The sequence below is a fragment of the Oryza sativa genome, chromosome 7 (genome assembly GCF_034140825.1).
Source record: "Oryza sativa Japonica Group chromosome 7, ASM3414082v1".
Classification (NCBI taxonomy): Eukaryota; Viridiplantae; Streptophyta; class Magnoliopsida; order Poales; family Poaceae; genus Oryza; species Oryza sativa.
The window spans coordinates 3777020-3797086 of NC_089041.1; the positions used below are offsets into that span (position 1 = coordinate 3777020).

Below are 20067 nucleotides of genomic sequence, written 5' to 3' on the forward strand. Positions count from 1 at the left end.
TTCTTTTGAGATTACACAAATACACTCCCTTTGCCACTCGCTGTATCCCTTTCTTTTCAGGCCCTAAACTTATATGCAATGTTCATGTCCATTTGATGATGCCACTACTTTGTTTTTTTTTGAAACAAATGATGCCACTACTTTGAATTTTGATCCGAATTAGTAAAGCACATTTACGAATTTATACAATGTCCAGGACACTGCACAGCAACGCCTTACGGCCTACGGCTACGGCCCACTCATCTCGTACGTGGCAGTTTCCGGCCCGGCCCACATGGCAAGCACCCGCGTCACGGCCATCAGCGACGCCATCGCCGAGGACGTGAGCATTGCCGGCCGCGACCCGCGGGAAGCATCAGACGTCGCCGCCGACCGCCGTTGGCTCCGGTGACCTCGCCGACGTGACCCACTCGGCGGCGTCGATGCGGAGGAACCCGACCGCCGGCGCGATGTCGCGGATGCACAGGATCGCGCCGGCGCCGCGCGTGTTCACGGAGAAGGTGCGGTCGAAGTCCGCCGCGGCGGTGTCCTCCCGCCAGGGTGGGGCTCTTCTCGTGGACCACGCCGGCGTTCGTTACGGCGAGGGCGATGTCAGCCTTGACGGCCACGGCGCGGCGAGCGAGCACGCCGGCCTCCGCAGCCCTGGACGCGCCGTGTAGCCGAGGACGAGGCTGGCGCCGAGCTCGATCGGTGAGGTGGATCGCGATGCCGCGCGACGCGTCGGTCACGATGGCCACGCTCCTGGCGAGCGGCTGCGCCGTCGAGCCGCGGCAATTGTTAGCTTGTGGAGGGGCCCTGACTTTTTTGGTGGTCCGGTGCGGAAAAAAAATTGAAGGCTCCATTCACCATAGAAATACAAGATAATATTTAAAAACTCGTTGTCATTAATGAATTTCACACTAATAAGTTTAAAATACCAAAAAGAAATATCTCTAGATCATTTAAAACAATTTCTTCTAACAGTTCTAGATGCAAAATCAATGATAATAGTGTCAATAACATCTCATCCAGCAGCCTCTTCTCAATGCACAAAGTAGCCTATCAGGCTTGGTACCATAGTATACATATTTTGGAGGGAAACTATTCTAATCCCTCGAGGTGATGTTCCCTCGTTTACTTAAAAACCATTTAAACAGTTATGAAAATTCTGGAAAAATTTGACAACATTCATACAACACATATATACAACTCCAAACAAAAATATTAAGTCCAAACTCAACTCACAAGTCGAGATATAAAAAGACAAATTCAGCGTATGAATAGTAACGTACTGTTTATATCTAAATTTGTCTTTTTTTTTTGTTTCTCGATGTGTAGATCGAATTTGAACTTGAATTTCGGTGGACTAGTAGGTATCATTATACTCTACATTGTCAATTTTTTTTCAGAATTTTTCATAACTATTTGCATCGAATTTGGAAGAAAAATATATACGAGGGGATATTCCCTTGAGGGATTAGAATCCACTCCCAATTTTGGAGGCCCCTAATTTTTGAAGGCCCGGTGTGGTCGCATTGTTCGCACTGGCCTAGGGCCGGCCCTGCAGTCACTGCACAGTACCTTTATCACTGACATGTGGGTCCAATGATCTCCGAGCCCACATGTCAGTGACAGGCTCAGTGTAGTGCAGTCGATTGCAGAGGATCATGATTCATGCGAGGGCGGTGTTTCGTGTTCCTGGATGTTCTTTCAGCAAAAAAAAAATCTTTTGTGAACATTTTATTTATGCCCATTCAGTGGAAATTTGTTCAAATTCTATGGTTTTTTTTCAAAATTTCAGAATTTGATCGAAATTGGAATTTCGGTCCCCAGATCCACAATGTTCAGATTGGTTCTGTATTTCTACTCAAGGATATGTCAAGATAGGAACATGGTAACCGCAGAACAATAATTCGCATCTTCACGGCTTTATTGATCTATAATTCTATATTATCAAATACAATGCTTTTATGGAGATGCATATTCAGGCTACAACCAGCAATAAGGTGCACATAATTTTTGTCTATACTGTCAAGGAACAACGCATAGGTAGCTTGCTCCAGCACCTCAGTAATTTACAGTTGCTTTGATAGCGTCCAGGACCTGTGAAAGATTTGTATCAGAGCTGCAAACCAATCATAATGCACTCAAAGATCGATGATTAGGCCATTCATTCACCATTACCTTGTTCTTTGTGGGCATGTAAAATGTTTCATAAACAAGAGGGAAAGGAGTGTCCAGGCCGCATACTCTTGCGACGGGCGCTTCTAACTGGAACAAAACAATTAAGGAATATGGCCACATGAGATTCAAGATTATGATGTAACCAAGAATTGGTTTTTGTGGTTCAGAGAGTTGGGAAGATCAGGTACCCTTTGGAAGCAGCGCTCGGTGATGGATGCGGCAATTTCTGCACCAAACCCTCCGGTGATTGGAGCCTCATGGCTAACCTGGGATAGTATTTCAGGTTTCAGATATGAATTGATAGCGATGATGGAACAAAAAGCAAGCGCAAAGCGCTACTTACAAGAAGTTTTCCTGTCTTGCTGACAGAGGCCTCTACTGTTTCTTTGTCCCATGGAATCAGTGTTCTTAGATCTATGAGCTCACAAGATATTCCATCCTATCATAAATTTATGTCAGCAATAGATTTTATATAAAAAAACAAACGAGTACGATTTGAAGTTTCTTTGCTTGTTCCTGAATTGTGAATGGTATGAACAACAATAACTACTCTTTGCAATTATCATAATTTCAGGATGATCAGTTGTAGTCAACATGTAGATTATTTGTTGAGTATGATGGGTAAATGAATTCTAAACATCTAATCCTCCTGTGCTTTCTACCATTACCCACAGAATGCGCTTCATATATAATCAGAGCCCCCCCCCCCCCCCCCCCCCGGCCCCCGGATTTTCTTCTTCCTCTCCCTCTTTTCCCCCTCTCCTCCCTCACATGTCCATGGAGTCCGCGCCCCCACGCTGGCTCCGCCACTGTATATAATCATGTAGTTTAACAAACTACCCTTCAAATTCTGATATAAACTAGAGAAGGATATTCAGTTATGTTTGGATTTCATTGAACCTATAACAATGTAGCATGACATACATTCCACTTTGGCAGCATAAACTTAATCTTGCATTTAAGATTGCATGTTAGCTGACCTTTGCTGCATCTTCGCATGCTTCTTCCAGTACTGCAAGTTGAGCTCCCCAACCAATTAGTGTTATATCACTTCCTTTACGAATCACCTACAAGCATGTAAATCAATATATATGCAGTATGGTTTCTCCATGACCATAATGATAATTGAAGAAAGATGTGCTCACCTCTGCCTCAGACAAGGGCAGCATATAATCCTCCTCTGGAACTTCTTCAACAGCCAAACGGTACAACCACTACAGAAAGAGTGGAACTTGTTGTAAAAGACTTGATCATTTTTTTTTAAGTAATGTTTCAGTACTTTACAGGAGCGATTCTCACTCCGTCGTGTGATTATTCTAGCAAATCTTTATCCATTGAGGATCTTTTTTGAATTTTTTTTCCTGTACCTTTGGCTCAAAAAATACGACTGGATTTGGGTCTCTAATGCTTGCCAACAACAATCCCTTGGCTTCACGTGGACTTCGAGGTATGATTACCTGAAATTTGTCTTTCATTAGTTTGCAGGAAAATAACCATAAATTCCTATGTAAACCATTTGAACTACCCAACCCAAACAAGCTAGTTGGTCCTGAGATCAAATCAAGGAGCGGGCTGCACTGGAAGCAATTTACCTTTCAGAGTACCAGTTCAACTTTTAATTGCAATATGCATGCCTTGCAGCTAGAGTGTATAAATGTTCGGTACAATACCAATTAGGTCTCTTCTTGAACAAGTTAATTTGATATTTTACTGTGAAAGGATGGAGGGTCATGAAGAAAGTACGCTGAAGGCACAAACTTAACCTTGAGTCCAGGAACATGACAAAAGAAAGCCTCTGGTGACTGTGAATGGTAGTGACCACCATGACCGACAGCGCCATAAGGTGATCGAATCGTTAATCCTACAAAACATGGATACAATCATGAAAATTTCTTCACAGACTACAGAATATTGAATGCTCAGATGTTTGACAAACCAACCTCCACAGTTAAATTCATTTCCACTCCGGTATCTAAATTTAGCTGCTTCATTAACAATCTGTACCAGTAGTTGTATGTATAAGTATGTTGGCACAAAACATTGATCAAGGCTATACAAATGCAGTCACCATGGAAACAAAATAGATTGAAATGTACTGTGCCAGTTGCAGATTTTTTTAAGAATTAAAACTGTGACAATAAATGGATTTAAAGAATCGAAGCACTTCCTGCTAAGTGAAGCAATAGCATGTGGTAGTGCCATACAACAAAACGAATATTTCATAAGTTCCTTCATATTGTTAGCACTATGGGAGTAAAGAAATAACGCATTTTTAGAGACATGAAGCACTATATAGGTAAAGAGAATTTTCAATAAAACCGGAGGCATGCCTGATCAAAAGCTGGAAAGATATAATCTGCGAACTGGATCTCAGCAATAGCTCTATTACCCTGCATGATGAAGAAAATCAGAAAAAAAAATACTACTAGATATTATTTGGCGGTTATATTTTTATTCTTTTCCATCCCAAAACTGGTAATTGACAATAAAGAATAATAAGAAGCGTTGTACAATTCAATTTTGTCGCTTGCTCACCATTGCTGCTAGACCAACGGCAAATCCAGCAATTCCCTGTTAAGAAGAGTCAGGTAAAGTGATGATGAACCAATGATATAACAAAACTAGTGCCAAGCATAGCAAACTGACAATCCTGAAAATTCATATGGTACACCTCCTATTGTAACAAAAGTTTCAGCAAGAAGCTCAGCAGAGACTCACCTGTTCACACAACGGCGTATTGAAAACTCTATTCCTGCCAAACCGATCAGCGAGCCCTGTTGTGCAGCGGAAGACACCACCGAAACCCACATCTTCCCCGAAGACATAAGAGCTATAATATGAAAACTTATCTTTATTTGATCATACTGCATGCATATTCCGCTGTCTCAAATGAAATGGAATTTCGAAAATTAATTTAGGTGCAAGGATCAGATATTTTTCATTGTATATCATGTCTCTTACACTAGCGTATTAGCTTCTGAAACGCACAAGAACCAGTAATGCAACATTCCTTATTTCATCTCAGGGACCAAAATTTAGCATTGACAACTTATCCTATGTTACATGGCACAAAACAACCCTGCACCCTTATCCTACATATCTGAACTCTGAATTCCCAACATGCAGTCACATCACTCAGAATCCCTACCAATTATCAAGCCTTAGAACATCAATCAGACAGCTAAGTGGAGCAAGAACTAGAACATATCCGTTTCTTTAATAGAAATGGGAGAGGGCCTCTCTTCTATGAAAGAAAAAGTGGAGCAAGAACTGAACAGAGACTGAAACTGAAGAACTGAACCACAAACACCATCCATTCTGATTTCTGAACAAACTGACAGGGCGGCTCACCGCGGGTCGGTGTCGAGGGCGATGTGGAGCGCCTGGTTGATGGCCGTGAACAGGTTCACCTCCTTCCCCGCTCCTCCTCCCACCTTCCCCTCCGCCACCCCCGCCGCCGCCGCCGCCGCCGCCGCCGCGTCGCCGGAGAAGCATCTCCTACTCCCAATCCCCGCCGCCGCCGCTCTCCTGATCTCCCTCAAAGACTTCGCCGCCATGAACGGAAATCTCGCGAATCGATCAGGCTCAGCTCGAAGTAGGTGGAGAAATTCTCGTCACGGGCTCACGCTGCTCAGCTGGGAGTGACGTGGAGAGATTAGTGATAAGAACACGAGGGGTTAACACGTGTGTGAGAGAGCCGTGCCGGACTCCATATCCGGGAAGCGTGGAGGATCCGAGACCCGTTAACACCTCTCGCGGCGCGGTCGCGCCAGCCATTGGCCATTGTCGCATACCGGGTCGGGTTAGCAGATAAAGTGGATGCATGGACCCGATAACGTTGTTGTTTTCATTTGTTTGTACTTTTTTTATTCACATGGAAAATGGCTGGACAAATGTGAAATGTTCTACTCCCTTCGTTTTAGGTTAGAAGACATTTCGACTTTGGCTAAAATTAAACTATTTCAAGTTTGACTAAGTTTATAAATCGATTATAAATCGATATAGTAATACTTATAATACTAAACAGTTTCATCAAATCAATAATTGAATATATTTTCATAATAAATTTGTCTTGGGTTGAAAATATTATTACAAACTTAGTCAAACTTAAAGTAGTTTAGCTTTAACTATAGTTAAAACGTCTTATAAGCTGAAACGGAGGAGTAGGTGTCTTGTGATTCACGTTTCTGTCTCTTCTTGTTCTATAAAATTATTGTTGTTTATTTTTCTATTTGCATTTTGGATCCTGTGGAGTGTGGACCATGATTGGATGGTTCTTGATTCATTTGGGTATATGCAGTCTTGGAGTAGTAGATTCCTCGCAAGATAGCAACATATACCTCGGCCATAGCACTTGAATTCAAGACTTTTTGCCTTCTCATATTTTTTTAGTTTGAAAAGGTACATGCATTTTACATTACAGAGTATCATTAATATTTTTAAGTTTCATTTTCCTCGTTAATTTTAGTGCTCAAAGCCTCGTTGAGTAGCCACAAGTTATCTACATGGAAGGCAAGTTAATATCCGCCTAAATAGTAAAATTTGCTAGATTGAAATTAAGGATTTTATCCTCGTGGCCCAAACGGCTGTGAACTTAGGCGTGTTCGATTGCGGGGTTGGAACCCCTCCCCGTTCCACAGCACGCAAAACGAAACAGTAATTTTGCGCATGATTAAGTAAATATTAACTTAAAAAACCTTAAAAAGACAACTTTCCTATATATTTTTTTAGAAAATACATGTTAGTGGTTAGGAAAGTGTACGCGCGAAAAACGAGAGATTAAAGTTAGAAAATTACAAAACAAAAAAAAACACAACCTAAACACACAAAACATAACTATCCATTAACATATGATTAAATATTAGCTTTAAAAAAACTTTAAAAAATGGACTAACATGATTTTTTAGATTCACTTTCCTATAGAAATTTTCATAAAAAAAGTACCATTTATCAATTGAAAAATATGCACGCGAAAAATAAGGAGTATGGATCGGGGAAAAATACAATTGAGAACATAGCCTTAGATGAACCCCACATGTGATTGGCACAGAAGGATAAATCCTCAACTTTCAAACTAAACGTAGGGTATATGATCCGGTCTCCTCCTAAAATAATACAAATTTAGCAGTTAAAAAAACTACATATCTATTGATTTCGCAAATGGGTCATGCTCAAATTTTACTACATGCTGACTTTTCATAACCAAACCACCCCTCTTGAAAAACCAGATTCGTCTTTCCCTCTAGAGAGAAAAAAAAAAGGAAGAAAGGAGAAAAAAAGGAAGAAAGTTAGTCAGAATTTATTTTCTGAAGACTAAAAAAATAAGTAAAATTCAGGAGAGAGAGAGATATTTCCTCCATGCAGTCCAAGTGACCAAGGAACCAGTGGCTCTGAGGCTTCTACCTCGATCTCCTACACTCCTCCAAGCAACTCTCTTCCACCTTCCAACCTCTACAAAACTACAAGAAAAGATCACTCACTCCAGCTCGTGAAAGATCACGCGCGAAAAGCAGCATCTCCTCCTCCGACGAGCATTGATCTGATCGAGCGCGCGTCGATCGTCGGAGAGGATGGCCGGCAAGGTGGCTGCGCCGCTCGCGTTCCGCCGCGACGTCGTCGTGCGTGGCACGCTCGGCGGCGGCCGGAGGAGCGGGGTGTCCGGGCTGTGGAGCAATGGCGGCGGCGGCGGGGGGCGGCTCGTGGCGCCGCCGTCGGCGCCGTGGCCGGCGCGGGCGCGCGGCAAGAACCGGTCCGGCGGCGGCGGGCGGAGCGCGACCAAGGACGACGAGCGCGCGGGGAAGGATGAGGCGGCGGAGGCCGTGGTGTTCGTCGACGGGGAGGACGACGAGGCGGCGATCGACGGCGACGATCTGTCCGGGTTCAGGGGCCTGGTTCTTGATCTCTCTTATAGGTGACCTCAACTTGATCCGACGATATCATCCAAAGTTGCAAACTATTTTGTTTATGAATGATAGAACAAATTTTGAAGTGATTGTGTTAGAAAGAGATAAAAACAATTTGAAGGAATTTTGCATTTTTTTTATCTCGAAATATTAACCAGGCCTGTGAACGTTGTCTGCTGGAAGCGTGCAATTTGCTTGGAATTCATGGCGAAGGTTAGCTTCTCTGCTTCCAAAATCATTTTTATCTTCACCATCAGTTATTCAAAGTTCATAATTTGAACCTTGATCTAATCAACTTCTATGATTAGTATTGTCAATAATACATGGTTAATATGATGAACTTTTTAGCTCTGCAGGCCGATGTATTGGAGTACTATGACCAGACTGTCTCCTCACCCAGTGGATCATTCTACATCCCTGCAGTTCTCAGGGTATGTATGTGAAACACCACAAGATGTATCCTTATGATGTTATGAATTTGTTTCTAAATTCAATGCAAAGTTCACAATTCTTCTGCATATGTATTCTTGAACAAAAATAATAATCTCATGCCATTAGTACTTTAATTTGCTGCTGTTGCCTCTTGTTCAGGTTCCAGAGCTGCTGCAGGTTGTAAAGCGAAGAAGAGTTAAGCACAGCCTTAGCCGTAAAAACATTCTTTACAGGGATGGATTTACTTGCCAGTAAGTATTGTATTGCATTGCATTGTTACAATAAGTTTGATTTCCACTTGTGTGAAGGCAAGCAAAGTTCTGATCATACGTTTTTTTAGCCTACAGTTTTCCCTTGGCATCTCACTCAATTTTCAGAAACTTTTTTAAAAATTTCATTCACGAACCAGCTGATTAGTGATTATACCATCTGCAGGTATTGTTCTTCTGTTGATAACCTAACGATTGATCATGTCATTCCGACTGCACGTGGCGGAAAATGGGAATGGGAAAATCTGGTCTGAATCCTAAATATTTCTATACTCTCCTTGTGCTAATGAACAAGTTATCAGTTGATCACCAGAATAAACAATGTTCACTCGAACAACAACAAAAAAAGGCAGCTTAATTGGTGTTTTGCTAATCTTTTGAACTGCCTAGGTGACTGCATGCTCAAGATGCAACTCCAGGAAGGGCCAGAAGACAGTGGAGCAAGCAAACATGAAGCTACTCAAGGTCCCCAAGGTGAGTCATGTTCTTGCCTGTTCTTGATCACTGCAGCAGTGTGAATTCTGAAGCAATTCGGCTGTCAAAATGTGAGCAATAATCTTCTCTGAATCGCACTGCAGGCGCCAAAGGAATTTGACATTCTTGCAGTACCCTTGACAAAAGCTGCATTCAGGACGCTCAAGAGGAGCCAAGGGTTGCCTGAAGAATGGCTGCAATACTTGGCCAGGCCATCTCCATGAACACCAGCTCCAGAAATTAGTGGCCATCTGTCAATGTATATATATTAACTAGGCTATTCTTCAGCCCAAGATTCACCTGTGCGCATCAGAAACTCTGTACATGCCTGACTCAGTAAAATAAAACAAGATTCTGACTATAGTACAAATGGTTGGACAACAAGCTTCTGAAAGAAACGATCAGAACAATCGAACTTGTCAGGAACATTTTTCTCCCAATTGAGTCCAAGAAACTGACCCAAGAACACAGACACTTCACAGCTTTGAACCAAGCCTTTTGGCTGCATCACAAATTCACAATGCACAACTTAATAATACCCCTTGTTAGCAAGACATAAAAAGGAATATAGGTACATATACATCACGCTGCATTACAATTCACAACTTTCTATCAAAGCAATATCAGAAAATAAGCATTGGAACAAAAGAGTAAATTTCTTAATTGAATTCCCAGGTTTAAACACTCTTGACATGCTTTCAGGTTCAGACACCAAACATACTAAAAAAAGCTACACCTGCCCAACGCAAAAGAGAACAGAATATAAAAGAAAAGGAACTGCGCAAACCAATGATCCATCATTGAAAACCAAAAGTCCAAAAAACCTCTACTGCTATCCGCACATCTCACCAGACACAATCAGCTAAACTTCTAGCTCTCCTATGAAACCACCTCCAAGTCCTAACCAAAAGCAACGGAGAAACTCACAAGGAAACTCAAATGGATCTTGAATTGCCTTGATTGCTGCCTTCCCAACCTATATAGCCCTTCACCTTACACCACCCCTCAATGGCTGAAATGATGAGAAAAAACTTAACAGACGCTCAAACTGGCCAACTTCTCGTTTGTCAACTGAACATCTTCTGGGGTAACACCATTTACAGAAACGGCCAACACACCGTTCTCTTTCCCATCAACTTGTCCTGCTTTACCATGAGGCTCTTTGTTTAAGACATCAATCTCTACCTCAGCTGTTTCCTGCAATTTGGATTTCACAGTTAACAAGCTGTTCTCAGTGTCCACAGCATTAAGCAGCTTCTCATCAACGACCTACAGCACAAACATATAGCACCTGTGATAAGTGCTCAAGAAAGCCGAGAGCTAATCAAAGGCTTTCATATAAGAGATGGCTTAACTATTAAACATGGTCTTAACAAATTTGGTAAATTAGACTACCACAAAAATCACAAATAAGTAATTTAACATTTTCATTCCCGTCCTGGAAGGAGAGAAAAACTCTAGCTGCATGCTCTATTACTCACTGCAAATAGTGGAAGCATTTTATATGCCATAGACTTATATCACAAATAAACATGCAATGTATGGCCATACAAAAACAATCAGCACTATGTTTAAACACCACAACAGAATAGCAGAAAACAAATGCAAGAGCCAAGTTCCATACCTTCTTCAGTTGTTGATGCTTTGCCTTCCTCTCTTGCATCATCTTCTCACGATTATCATAGAAATCAAAGTCATCCAGTAACGACGTCTTGCAGACATGGTCCTTGAAAATCTTAAGCACTTGAAGCCCTGGCTCAAGTTTCACCTGTGGCCGCCACAAAAGGTGCAAAAATCCTTATTAAGCATTTTTGTTCCAATAATTCACGGCAAAATGGAGTACCAATTTGCCATACCATTAGAAGCCCTAAGGGCCAACGAACAAAAGACTGGGTTAGAAACAAAAATAATACCTCATGAGTATCTCTGCAATTTGTGACTGGTTTGTTCTCATTGTTTTCAAGAATGATGTGTTTCAGTAAGCTGTTTGGAACATCCTTCACAATATGCCACTTTACAGGGAAACAGCCAGTCCACTTGTCCTGTTGCCAGTGTTCCAATGTCTTGTTAAAATCAACACGGCCCACCATCTCAGCAAGACCAACAAACTGACCACTTGCATTCACCTGGGAAATGAAAATAAACAGCCAGCATAAGAAACAGGGAAAATCATCATGACCTACTGTAAGAAAACACAAATGAACTGATAAAACTTACAGAGAAAAGAAGGAACACAGAAGAATCACTTGATTTTTCCTTAGCCTCCTGATAAGCAGCATCAAGCTTTTTATTACCATTGGATGTGCTAGCCCAAACATTGTACTTAATGCTCTTGTGAACATCATCCTCACTGTATGATTTGATGATGAAGAATTTAGCATCTGAGTATGTTTCCACAAAATCAGCCCGGTTATACTGATCCTTCATGACAGAAAGCGAGCTATCGCTGGCTGAAAGCTCTTGTCCCTTCACAGGTGCAACAGTAGCTCCAACTCCCTGTTGGTTATTGAAAAGACCACTTCTTGGCCCTCTTCTTAGCTCATTAAACCCATCCTGATTTCCATGGATATAACCATAGGATCCATTACCTCTTCCTCTGGGATTGTATTTGCCATCCGACAGTGCATTCCATCCCCCGTACAATCCAGAACCATACAGGTGTGATCCATACCATAGGCCGGACCCATATGAACTCCCATTGTATCCATACATTCCACTAGCCGAGTAAATTGATGGTGGTCCCAACGGAGAAGTAGGTGTCTGCAGACCCTAAAAGAGATACTCCAAAAGTTAGATAAGCAAATCCTAACCCTGTAAGTATCTGGGTTATCTTAATAATAGGGGACAAGCCAAACAGTAAACAATGGAAATAAGTAATAACACAATGTCCCGCTATAATATGATGCTAAATAACAGATCAATGCAAACATTCGCCATAAAACAAAAACATACTTTTTAGAAAATAAGAGACATGGCTACCAAATAATGCTACAAATAGACAGATTGTGGTGAGCAAGCATTTGAACCAAAAAAACAAGATATGCAACATCAACAAAAAATGACTCAAGTAATTGAACTAAAATATATCCATTAAACATTAAGGACAGTAAAACTCACCATGAGATGAGGATATGTGTTCTGATTCCTTGACTGTCCCTTGCTTTTAGAATTGGAAGTTGTCAGAGAACGATTGCCAGTGGGAAGTTTTTGCTGCTTGCCATTGAAGATTTGACTACTGTAGCATGGATAAGTTGTTCGGTTAGTTTGGTTCTGGTAGTTACCAAAACGCCCACTAGGTCGGCCATAGGAACCGTTGGAACCTGGTGTATTCTGGCTTGCCTTCGGGAGCAGATTCGTCTTTTTCTGACCTTTCAGACTATCAACACCATTAGCAGAGACATCCCCTTGGGGCAGTGCAGCCGGATTTTCAGTTTTTCCATTGTTGGAAGGCTTGCCAGTGGTATTCTGTTGTTTGTTGTATGTCGGTTGGTACTGGTAATGCTGAGATCCATACATCTGACTATCATGTCCTGAAGTTGAATAACCATATGGAGAATAGCCATAGTACATATCCCCATAAGCACCCTGAAATAAGCAATAGAACATTATCATTCACAAAATGGATCAACTCCAACGCGTATGGAAACCATCAGTATTTATATCACATCCTGAACAATGTATCAGAATAGGATAAAAGTATTTACTGATGGAGGTGAAGCACAGTAAGGAAAACTCACAGCAGTTGGTGTCTCTGCACCATCATGGCTCAGGTATGTGGAGTACTCCCCCCAGCCACCATAGGCTACATTTACACAAACACAGATCATTCAAAACTTTGACCTAGCAGTTTTGCAAAACATATAACTACAACGGTATGAACAGAACAATGAAAAAACTCAGCAATGCATCACCTCCATAGAGATAAGCCGGGTACGTTCCATAGTACATGGCAGCGTCCTTGTAATCCTCCACCCGCGGAGTCTCTGTCGCTGTCTTTGGGTTCCCATCAGCCACTGCCACGCTATTTGCCGGAGCCTCCATCAACTGCAAGACAAATGAAAAGTTAAAACATTTTTTTTACTCCTTGCGGGATCTTTTCCATAAAATTGTGTTCTTTGTGCATATGCATGTCCACCAGATGGCTGACTGATTTGCGCAACACCCCAAGTAGTAAGTACTGAATGGTGAAGGGGTCAATGCTTTTCCTGTACAGCAGGAGAACAAGAACAAATAAAGGAGGACATGCGGCGCTCTGAGTTAGGGAAGGCATGGTATTTGATTGCTACGGCTTTAGCCCCACTTTGGGCTATTGGGCTTTAAGTTTTCTATTTTCTCATGTGTTGCGTGATTTGTAGTTTCTTCCTACTGTTTGGCTTGAGTCATGCGACTCCTCTTCTCAATTTTTTCTTCCAATCTTAAAGATGATATTGTGTTCCTAGTTTTCACATCTCACTCAAACTCACATCCGCACCCACCAGAGAAATCACCATCCTGTAAGTTCCCATCCAGCAATCAACTTCCTCCTCTCCTCCACCCATAAAAAAACATCAACTTCCACCAACCAAACACCCAAAAATCAGCATAAGGATAACAACAGCAGTTCATGGATGCAACATCCAAGTTCACACCCACACAGGAATTTAGGGAAAACCGCCATCCGAAGCAGCAACACAAAAAGCTGAGACCAAAACACCCCAATATCAACTAAACAAACAGGGAATCACAACCAACTAGAAGAGATCACCACACCCAACCCAACAGTTAAACAAGCAGAGATCACAACCCCAAACAGCATCTAACCAACTAAAGATCGCCATCCAAAACGAACGCTAGCTAACCAAGCAGAGATCACCAGAAACCACGGGGTTTTTCTCCCCCACAGAGCAACGAGAGAAAGCGCCAGGATGCAGCAGCTCACCGAGAGGGACACGACGCGACGCGACGCGAGCTCGAGGGCGCCGCGCGTCAGCCGAGGTCGACGGGGGAGGAGGCGCGCGGCGGCGGCGGCTGGCGGCGCAAGATGCGTCGCGGCGGAGTCGCAGCAAACCTTACCGAAATGGCGGAGTGGCGGCTAGGGTTTTTGAGCTGCGAGGAGGCGAGCGAGCGGAGGCCACGTCGCTGGGTTATATGTGTGGTGGGAGATGGGCTGCTGCCGTGTGGGGCCCATGGTTTGATGGGCCGGGCTGCGTCGAGACTAAGAAGTGGGCTGCCCCTAACCGGATGTTTGTTCAGAAAGCAAAGGAAAAAGTACACCAGAGATCCCTCGTCTTGTCAGCTGAATTACAAAATCGTCCTTAAACCACAAAACCGGATACAACGCATCCTCCAACTTACAAAACCAGTAAAACTGAGATCTCTCAACGGTATTGTCTCCAGTTTTGATCTACGTGGCTCCTTTGACTAGGTCTTCGTCCCATATCGTGTTGACGTGGCAATTTGATCCGGAAAAAAAAAAACCATAAGACCCACATGTCAGGTAAACCTAATAAATAATAATAAAATGATGGGCCCCATGCGGGGCCCACATGTCATCCTCATCTCTCCTTCCTTTCTTCTCCTTTCTCCTTCCTCCTCACTAACGGCGTCGCCGCTGAACGGTGTCCATCCCAGTGTCGGCTTCCACAGTGCTGGCCTTCCCCATCACGGCAGCGGTGCTGGCGTAGGAGGAGGTGCCATGGAGGGTGAGGGTTCCCCCAAACAGCGATCGAGAGGCAACACGGGCGACGGGCGAAGGCGCGCACGAGGCCGACATATGCGGAGGCGGATGAGAGTGGCGCGAGGGTGCGTGTCGCCGCCGCCATGGAAGAGCAGGAGCATGGGTGGGTAGGTCAGATGCGCGGCAGCGATGCGTGGCATCATTGGTGACCCGGTTTCTCTACTCATCCCTCTGTTTCTCTCTCCCCTTTCCCCTTTCTCTATGGCGAATGGATAGGGCCGGTGGTCGACGAGCAACGCTACCCCCAGCGCGAACATCGTCATGTTCCAGATGGACTCGTCGTGCTGCTGCTCCAGCGACGAGGATGATGGCGGCTCAGCATGCAAGAAGCTATGCCTCTGCGTGGAGCAATCCGTGTCGATGATGAGAGAGAGAGAGATTCGGCGGCGACGATAGTGCAGATGGATGTGGCGCCGGCGAGCTCATGGCAGAGGAGATGCTAGTGAAGTCAGGCCGGCCTTGACGAGTAATAGAGCCAGAACCTCCACGGGGAATTAAGACAATTACCACATTCCTCTTTATATAGCCCATGTTCTCGTATCCACCATACAGTAATATGATTACTGATGTGTTCAATACATAGTATAGGAGTAAAAACTGATAATAAAAGTATTGTTAGTCTGAATCACAAAATGAATATACGAATAAAATATTTATAGGCTCAATCACACATTAGTGATAAAATTACTCACAGGTGAATCAAACTAGAAAAGAAAAAATGGTCCAGCCTAAAAACCATCATGAAGCTGAGATCCTGGTGGCTTTGCTGGATCTTGCGATAAGGATGGAGATGTTGGTCCGTGTCTTATGACAGGGGGTGCAGAGGGCAACCGGGTAGCGAGCGGCAGTCGGTGATAGAATCACGGAAGGATATGTAGCGGTGTGGTATAGAGATGAGCTCGACGTTGCATAGTAGTAGCCATCCATTATCTGGCAAGAAGAAAAAAAGCAAAACCATTCTCGTTCATGTCATAGAGACGACGAGCAAAAGAAAAATAGCAAACAACCTCCATCATCGGCTGACTCCACCCTATTCTCTGTGGCCAGCCACATAGAGCACGATGTGCAAATGTAGGACCTGTACAGCCTAGCAATTCAGACCAGGTAATATTGTAGATTGCATGTTAATTTGATTTTCAAAAAGAAATTGGGGCTTCACGCGTGAAGTTGAAGGAGAGTATGCAGATACAAATTGGAGTGTCATTTCCTTACTTGCTTGTTCTGTCAATGTCGCCAACTTGGAGCAGTCGTTGATTGTTGCTCTTGGTCTAGGTGAACACCTCCTCCTTGCTGGTGAGGCGAGGCTCAAAGCAACACCTTCGCCTCAACCGCCGAGATGTCATCGTCCTCCTCTCCGGTGTGCACCGCTCGCCGGCAACCACCTTCAGCCGTCACGGTGCCGTCGTCCTCCTCCATGTTGTGTCACTGATCTTTGGGCTGGGATGTGAAAGTGGTTGGTTGGGTACGGGAAAAAGAATATATACCGGAAGTAGGGAAGTTGTTTTTATCAAAGTAAACCGTTTACTCCGATAATGGTGGGAGCAGAATGGTAGGACGTGGGGTGGGGTCAAAAGCAAGGTAATTGTTTTTATCGAAGTAAATTGTTTACTCCGATAATGGTGGGAGCGGGATGGCAGGACGTGGGGTGAGGACGGAAGTAGGGAAGTTGTTTTTATCAAAGTAAATCGTATATTCCGATAACGGTGGGAGCAGGATGACAGGACGTCGGGTAGGGTGGGCCTGGCCTGATGAATGCTTGGCACTCAAAATACTATGAGCACACTGCAATGCTAGTAGTATCTCTAATAAATTATACTATATTTTATATAAAATGAGCTAATTATATATAATGATATTTGTTTCTATTAGAAGTTGAGTTGGTTTTCGTGTTCCGAGAAAAAGTGTTTCCTTATTCGTGTCCGATTATATTCGATCCTTATTAGTATTCGAGAGAATCCGTATTTGTTTTTATATCAGAGTTATTCGTATTCGTTTCTGTATCTTGTAAAAAAATTATGAAAATGAATATCATATAAGCATTATTTGTCAGTATCTACTCCGTTTTCATCTCAGTGGTGACTGCAGCGATGCTACGGAACATCACAAGTGCTAGTATTTGGTGATGCAAACGCTACTGAACATCATTGTTCGGCGTGCCGTGGCCGGCGATGGGGGCCGTCTCCGTCGAGGCAATCCTCTCTGGGAGAGGCGCGGCGCAAGTGAACGCAGCCGACCGCGATGGCGTTTTCCTGGGCACCGCGACCGCGACCGAGCAGATCGAGCTGGTGGCCGTGTCAGCGTCTGTCTGTCGCGCTGGTGGGGTGGCTCAGCTCGTTTCGCTGTTCAGTGTTCACGCACTCGAACATCGCGTGCAGGATGAGCCTGGTCGTCGCCGCCGTGGAGAAGGGCCGAGACGCTGGTGGCCGGCATCCGCTATCGCGTTCGCGGCGAAGCTCGCTGCGTGCTGCGCATGAGTGGTCGGGCAACCTCGTGGGGGACACGACACCGACGGGAACGCGTAGTCGCGTACGGCCGGCGGCGAGAACGCGCGCGTACACCGTGTCCTGCGAGGATGCGAGAGGCGAAGAGGAGAGGAGATGATATGGCAGGAAGCCTAATTGGCACAGACACACCAGTTGCTCGTGCTGCAATTTGAGGGCCCTGTGCGATTGCCAAGCTCGCTCATGGTCATCAATAGACGGACCTGAGGAGGGCGCTCCTCTCTTTCGTTCTAAAAGCTTTGTCCCACGAAACTGAAACAGAGGTTTTGCATTGCTCTACGAGAACCAACAACAACATTTCATTCTCTCTCATCACGAGAAAATATTTGGGCTTAATCACAAGACAACATGCCACCGTCGTAATAAAATAAAAGAAGTACTCCTACAAGCTATAAGTGTGACTGAGAAAGACTTGGTAGGATTAGTTAACACGCATGTTGAATGATGTTATAGCCGGTCACTCCAAAGGCAACACAAGTTAGCGCTAAGTACACTAGCACTACCCTCTCGTCCGCATTTAGGAAAGCCACCACAATGAGAGCGACCGCGCCCCCAAACGATACACCTGTAACAAATAGCTGAAAAGGAAAAAAATAAAGTGATTAAAAGAATGTGGATAACAAATCACCATATAATGAGAAATTCTTTTTACAGAAAGGACATATTAATTGAGAATGTAAAGAAAAAAAAACTATTTCAGAGGCATCATATCTATTATTATTTATTTATTAATTGAGATTATCCCATCAAAAATAATTCCATCAAAACTATTTTTCTCTTCCAATATCAAATATAGTAATATGCTATACTGGACTGGAGGGAGTACTACAGTAAACTTGAGATTTGTAATGGAACACAAGCTTATTACCGTCAATACTAGCTTGAAGATGACATCCATAGCTTCGAACCTCTCACGCTCGTCGACGGTCGGATCGCCCGGCATGGCTCTCACATGTTGCGATGGCTGGGTCGTCGTCTTCGTCATCGCCGCCACCGCCGCTTTCCCCTGCTCCATCATGCTCGCCTCCACGTCGGACAGAACCACCCCGCCCATGGTGTTCTCCTCGTCGAATTGTCGATCAATCGATGAGTATGCGTCTGTGCTTCGCACACTTTGCAGGTCGCATATGAAACTGAAATATATAGGGGTGCAGGCAGGAGATGGAAGAACCGGAGTCGGACTTCTGTTTTTGTACGATTCGGATTTGAGTTTTGAGTGTTGTCTCGTACTGGTGTTCCGACTTTCGAGACGATAAAGATCGAGTATGCACTATGCAGAACTACGATGGGCTGACTGACAATGTGGGCCCGCTCGCTGATGTGGAGCATATGACACGTAGGATAGGATCAGGGCCCACCACGCACATATATGCGCGTCTCTTCTCTCTATATATCTGCGGCCTCCAATTTGATCTACGTAAAAGATTAGCAGCTAGTACCAAAAAAAAAAAAGGCTAATTGGCATAATTAAATTCAGGCCCGCCAAACCGTGTGTTGGCCCCTGCACCGGCTGCTTCATCTCCAAAACGTCTAGCCATCTCCGGTGCGTAGGGTCGATTAATTGAGGGATTTTTTTTAAAAAAAAGAAAAGCGGCAAGAGTATTGCCGAATATATTATAAGAGATTGAAAGCGTTTTTACAGTAGAGCGATTACATATGAGTTATACAAGCAACTTGTGAAAGAGAAATAACAATGTAAGAGAATTGATAGAATCAAGGCGGCTGGAAAGCAAATTCGCACTCCCGAATGTCTTGTAGGATTAATTGAGGGATTGAGATCGACTTAAATTAAATCTCTTGATTTGAAGTCATTCATAAGGTCCCCTGCGTCACTCAAGGGCAGGAGCGACACGGGTGGCGATCGCCGCCGCACCACCACCCCGGCCTCCTTCCCTCCTTCGCCTTGTCACCCGCCCGAACGAGCGGCCGCCAGAAACCGTGGCGGTGGCAGGGGGAGGGGCTTCTTTCTGTCCATGGTCGTGGAGTCGGAGCTCACGATAGCGGCGCAGGGCTGGCATCGGCGCATCCAGGGCTAGCTGTCGTCTGTGAAGAGAGTGGCAACGTCAACGGTGAGGTGGCGTTGACGGGACGACGAGGATGAGGCGGCGCCGCTGTATTTGCCGTCCCTTGGCTAGATCCGGCCTCCCCGGCGCGAGAGGTGGCTCTCTGGGCAACATCGATGATGAAGCCATGTGGTGCGAGGTACGGAGGTAGGAAGGGCATGGCGGCGCAGCGACGACGGTGGGCACGCCCGCGCGGTGCCGACAACGGGAGGAAGCCACAACAGGAACGAAAGAAAGTGGGTGGCACCAACTGGGAGCAGATCATCCTCTCCTTCTGCCAACGAGGTGGCTACTACTGATCGAGGGCTAGCCCAAGCAGTCCGCCCGAGATGGCGATGACAATGGCACCAGTGAGGTGGACATTGCAGGCCTACGACGGATGTATTGTGACGTGCATTGGTACATAGGTTTTCGAACATGAAAACAGGGAGGGCCATAAGGGCGATGGGACTAGAGCCCAGTCAAAACGAGGGTCAAGTACATATCCTGTAGCCCTATGAGCCCAATCGAAAGTTCACTCTCCATTCCCCAACTATAGCCCTAGTT

The 20067-nt window shown here is 44.5% G+C and overlaps 3 protein-coding genes across 6 annotated transcripts; 1 reads left to right on the top strand and 2 right to left on the bottom strand.

Annotated features, from left to right (window-relative positions):
• Positions 1-1882: 1882 nt before the first annotated feature.
• LOC4342508 (2-oxoisovalerate dehydrogenase subunit beta 1, mitochondrial) lies at positions 1883-5796 on the bottom strand. Its single transcript, XM_015791305.3, has 13 exons — positions 5515-5796; positions 4882-4993; positions 4699-4734; positions 4494-4553; positions 4104-4161; positions 3927-4024; positions 3531-3620; positions 3309-3377; positions 3144-3230; positions 2507-2602; positions 2352-2429; positions 2164-2250; positions 1883-2082 (listed from the first exon to the last, which is right to left on the bottom strand). The coding sequence occupies exons 1-13, from the start codon at positions 5718-5720 to the stop codon at positions 2047-2049; spliced, it is 1113 nt and encodes a 370-aa protein (XP_015646791.1). The 5' UTR covers positions 5721-5796; the 3' UTR covers positions 1883-2046.
• A 1741-nt stretch (positions 5797-7537) lies between these two features.
• Positions 7538-9611, top strand: LOC4342509 (uncharacterized). The gene is made up of 7 exons (XM_015791306.3): positions 7538-8074; positions 8225-8279; positions 8423-8497; positions 8658-8749; positions 8934-9015; positions 9158-9241; positions 9346-9611. The coding sequence occupies exons 1-7, from the start codon at positions 7734-7736 to the stop codon at positions 9463-9465; spliced, it is 849 nt and encodes a 282-aa protein (XP_015646792.1). The 5' UTR covers positions 7538-7733; the 3' UTR covers positions 9466-9611.
• A 267-nt stretch (positions 9612-9878) lies between these two features.
• LOC4342510 (YTH domain-containing protein ECT3) lies at positions 9879-14338 on the bottom strand. Of its 4 annotated transcripts, none has more exons than XM_066312633.1 (8): positions 14160-14338; positions 13153-13285; positions 12979-13043; positions 12359-12826; positions 11459-12001; positions 11155-11367; positions 10866-11009; positions 9879-10438 (listed from the first exon to the last, which is right to left on the bottom strand). In XM_066312633.1, the coding sequence occupies exons 2-8, from the start codon at positions 13280-13282 to the stop codon at positions 10274-10276; spliced, it is 1728 nt and encodes a 575-aa protein (XP_066168730.1). In that variant the 5' UTR covers positions 13283-13285; positions 14160-14338; the 3' UTR covers positions 9879-10273. The 4 variants fall into 4 exon arrangements, with proteins under 4 accessions (XP_066168730.1, XP_015646789.1, XP_015646790.1 ...); XM_015791303.2 differs by having other exon boundaries at positions 9879-10510; XM_015791304.2 differs by having other exon boundaries at positions 11459-12010.
• Between the last annotated feature and the right edge of the window lie 5729 nt (positions 14339-20067).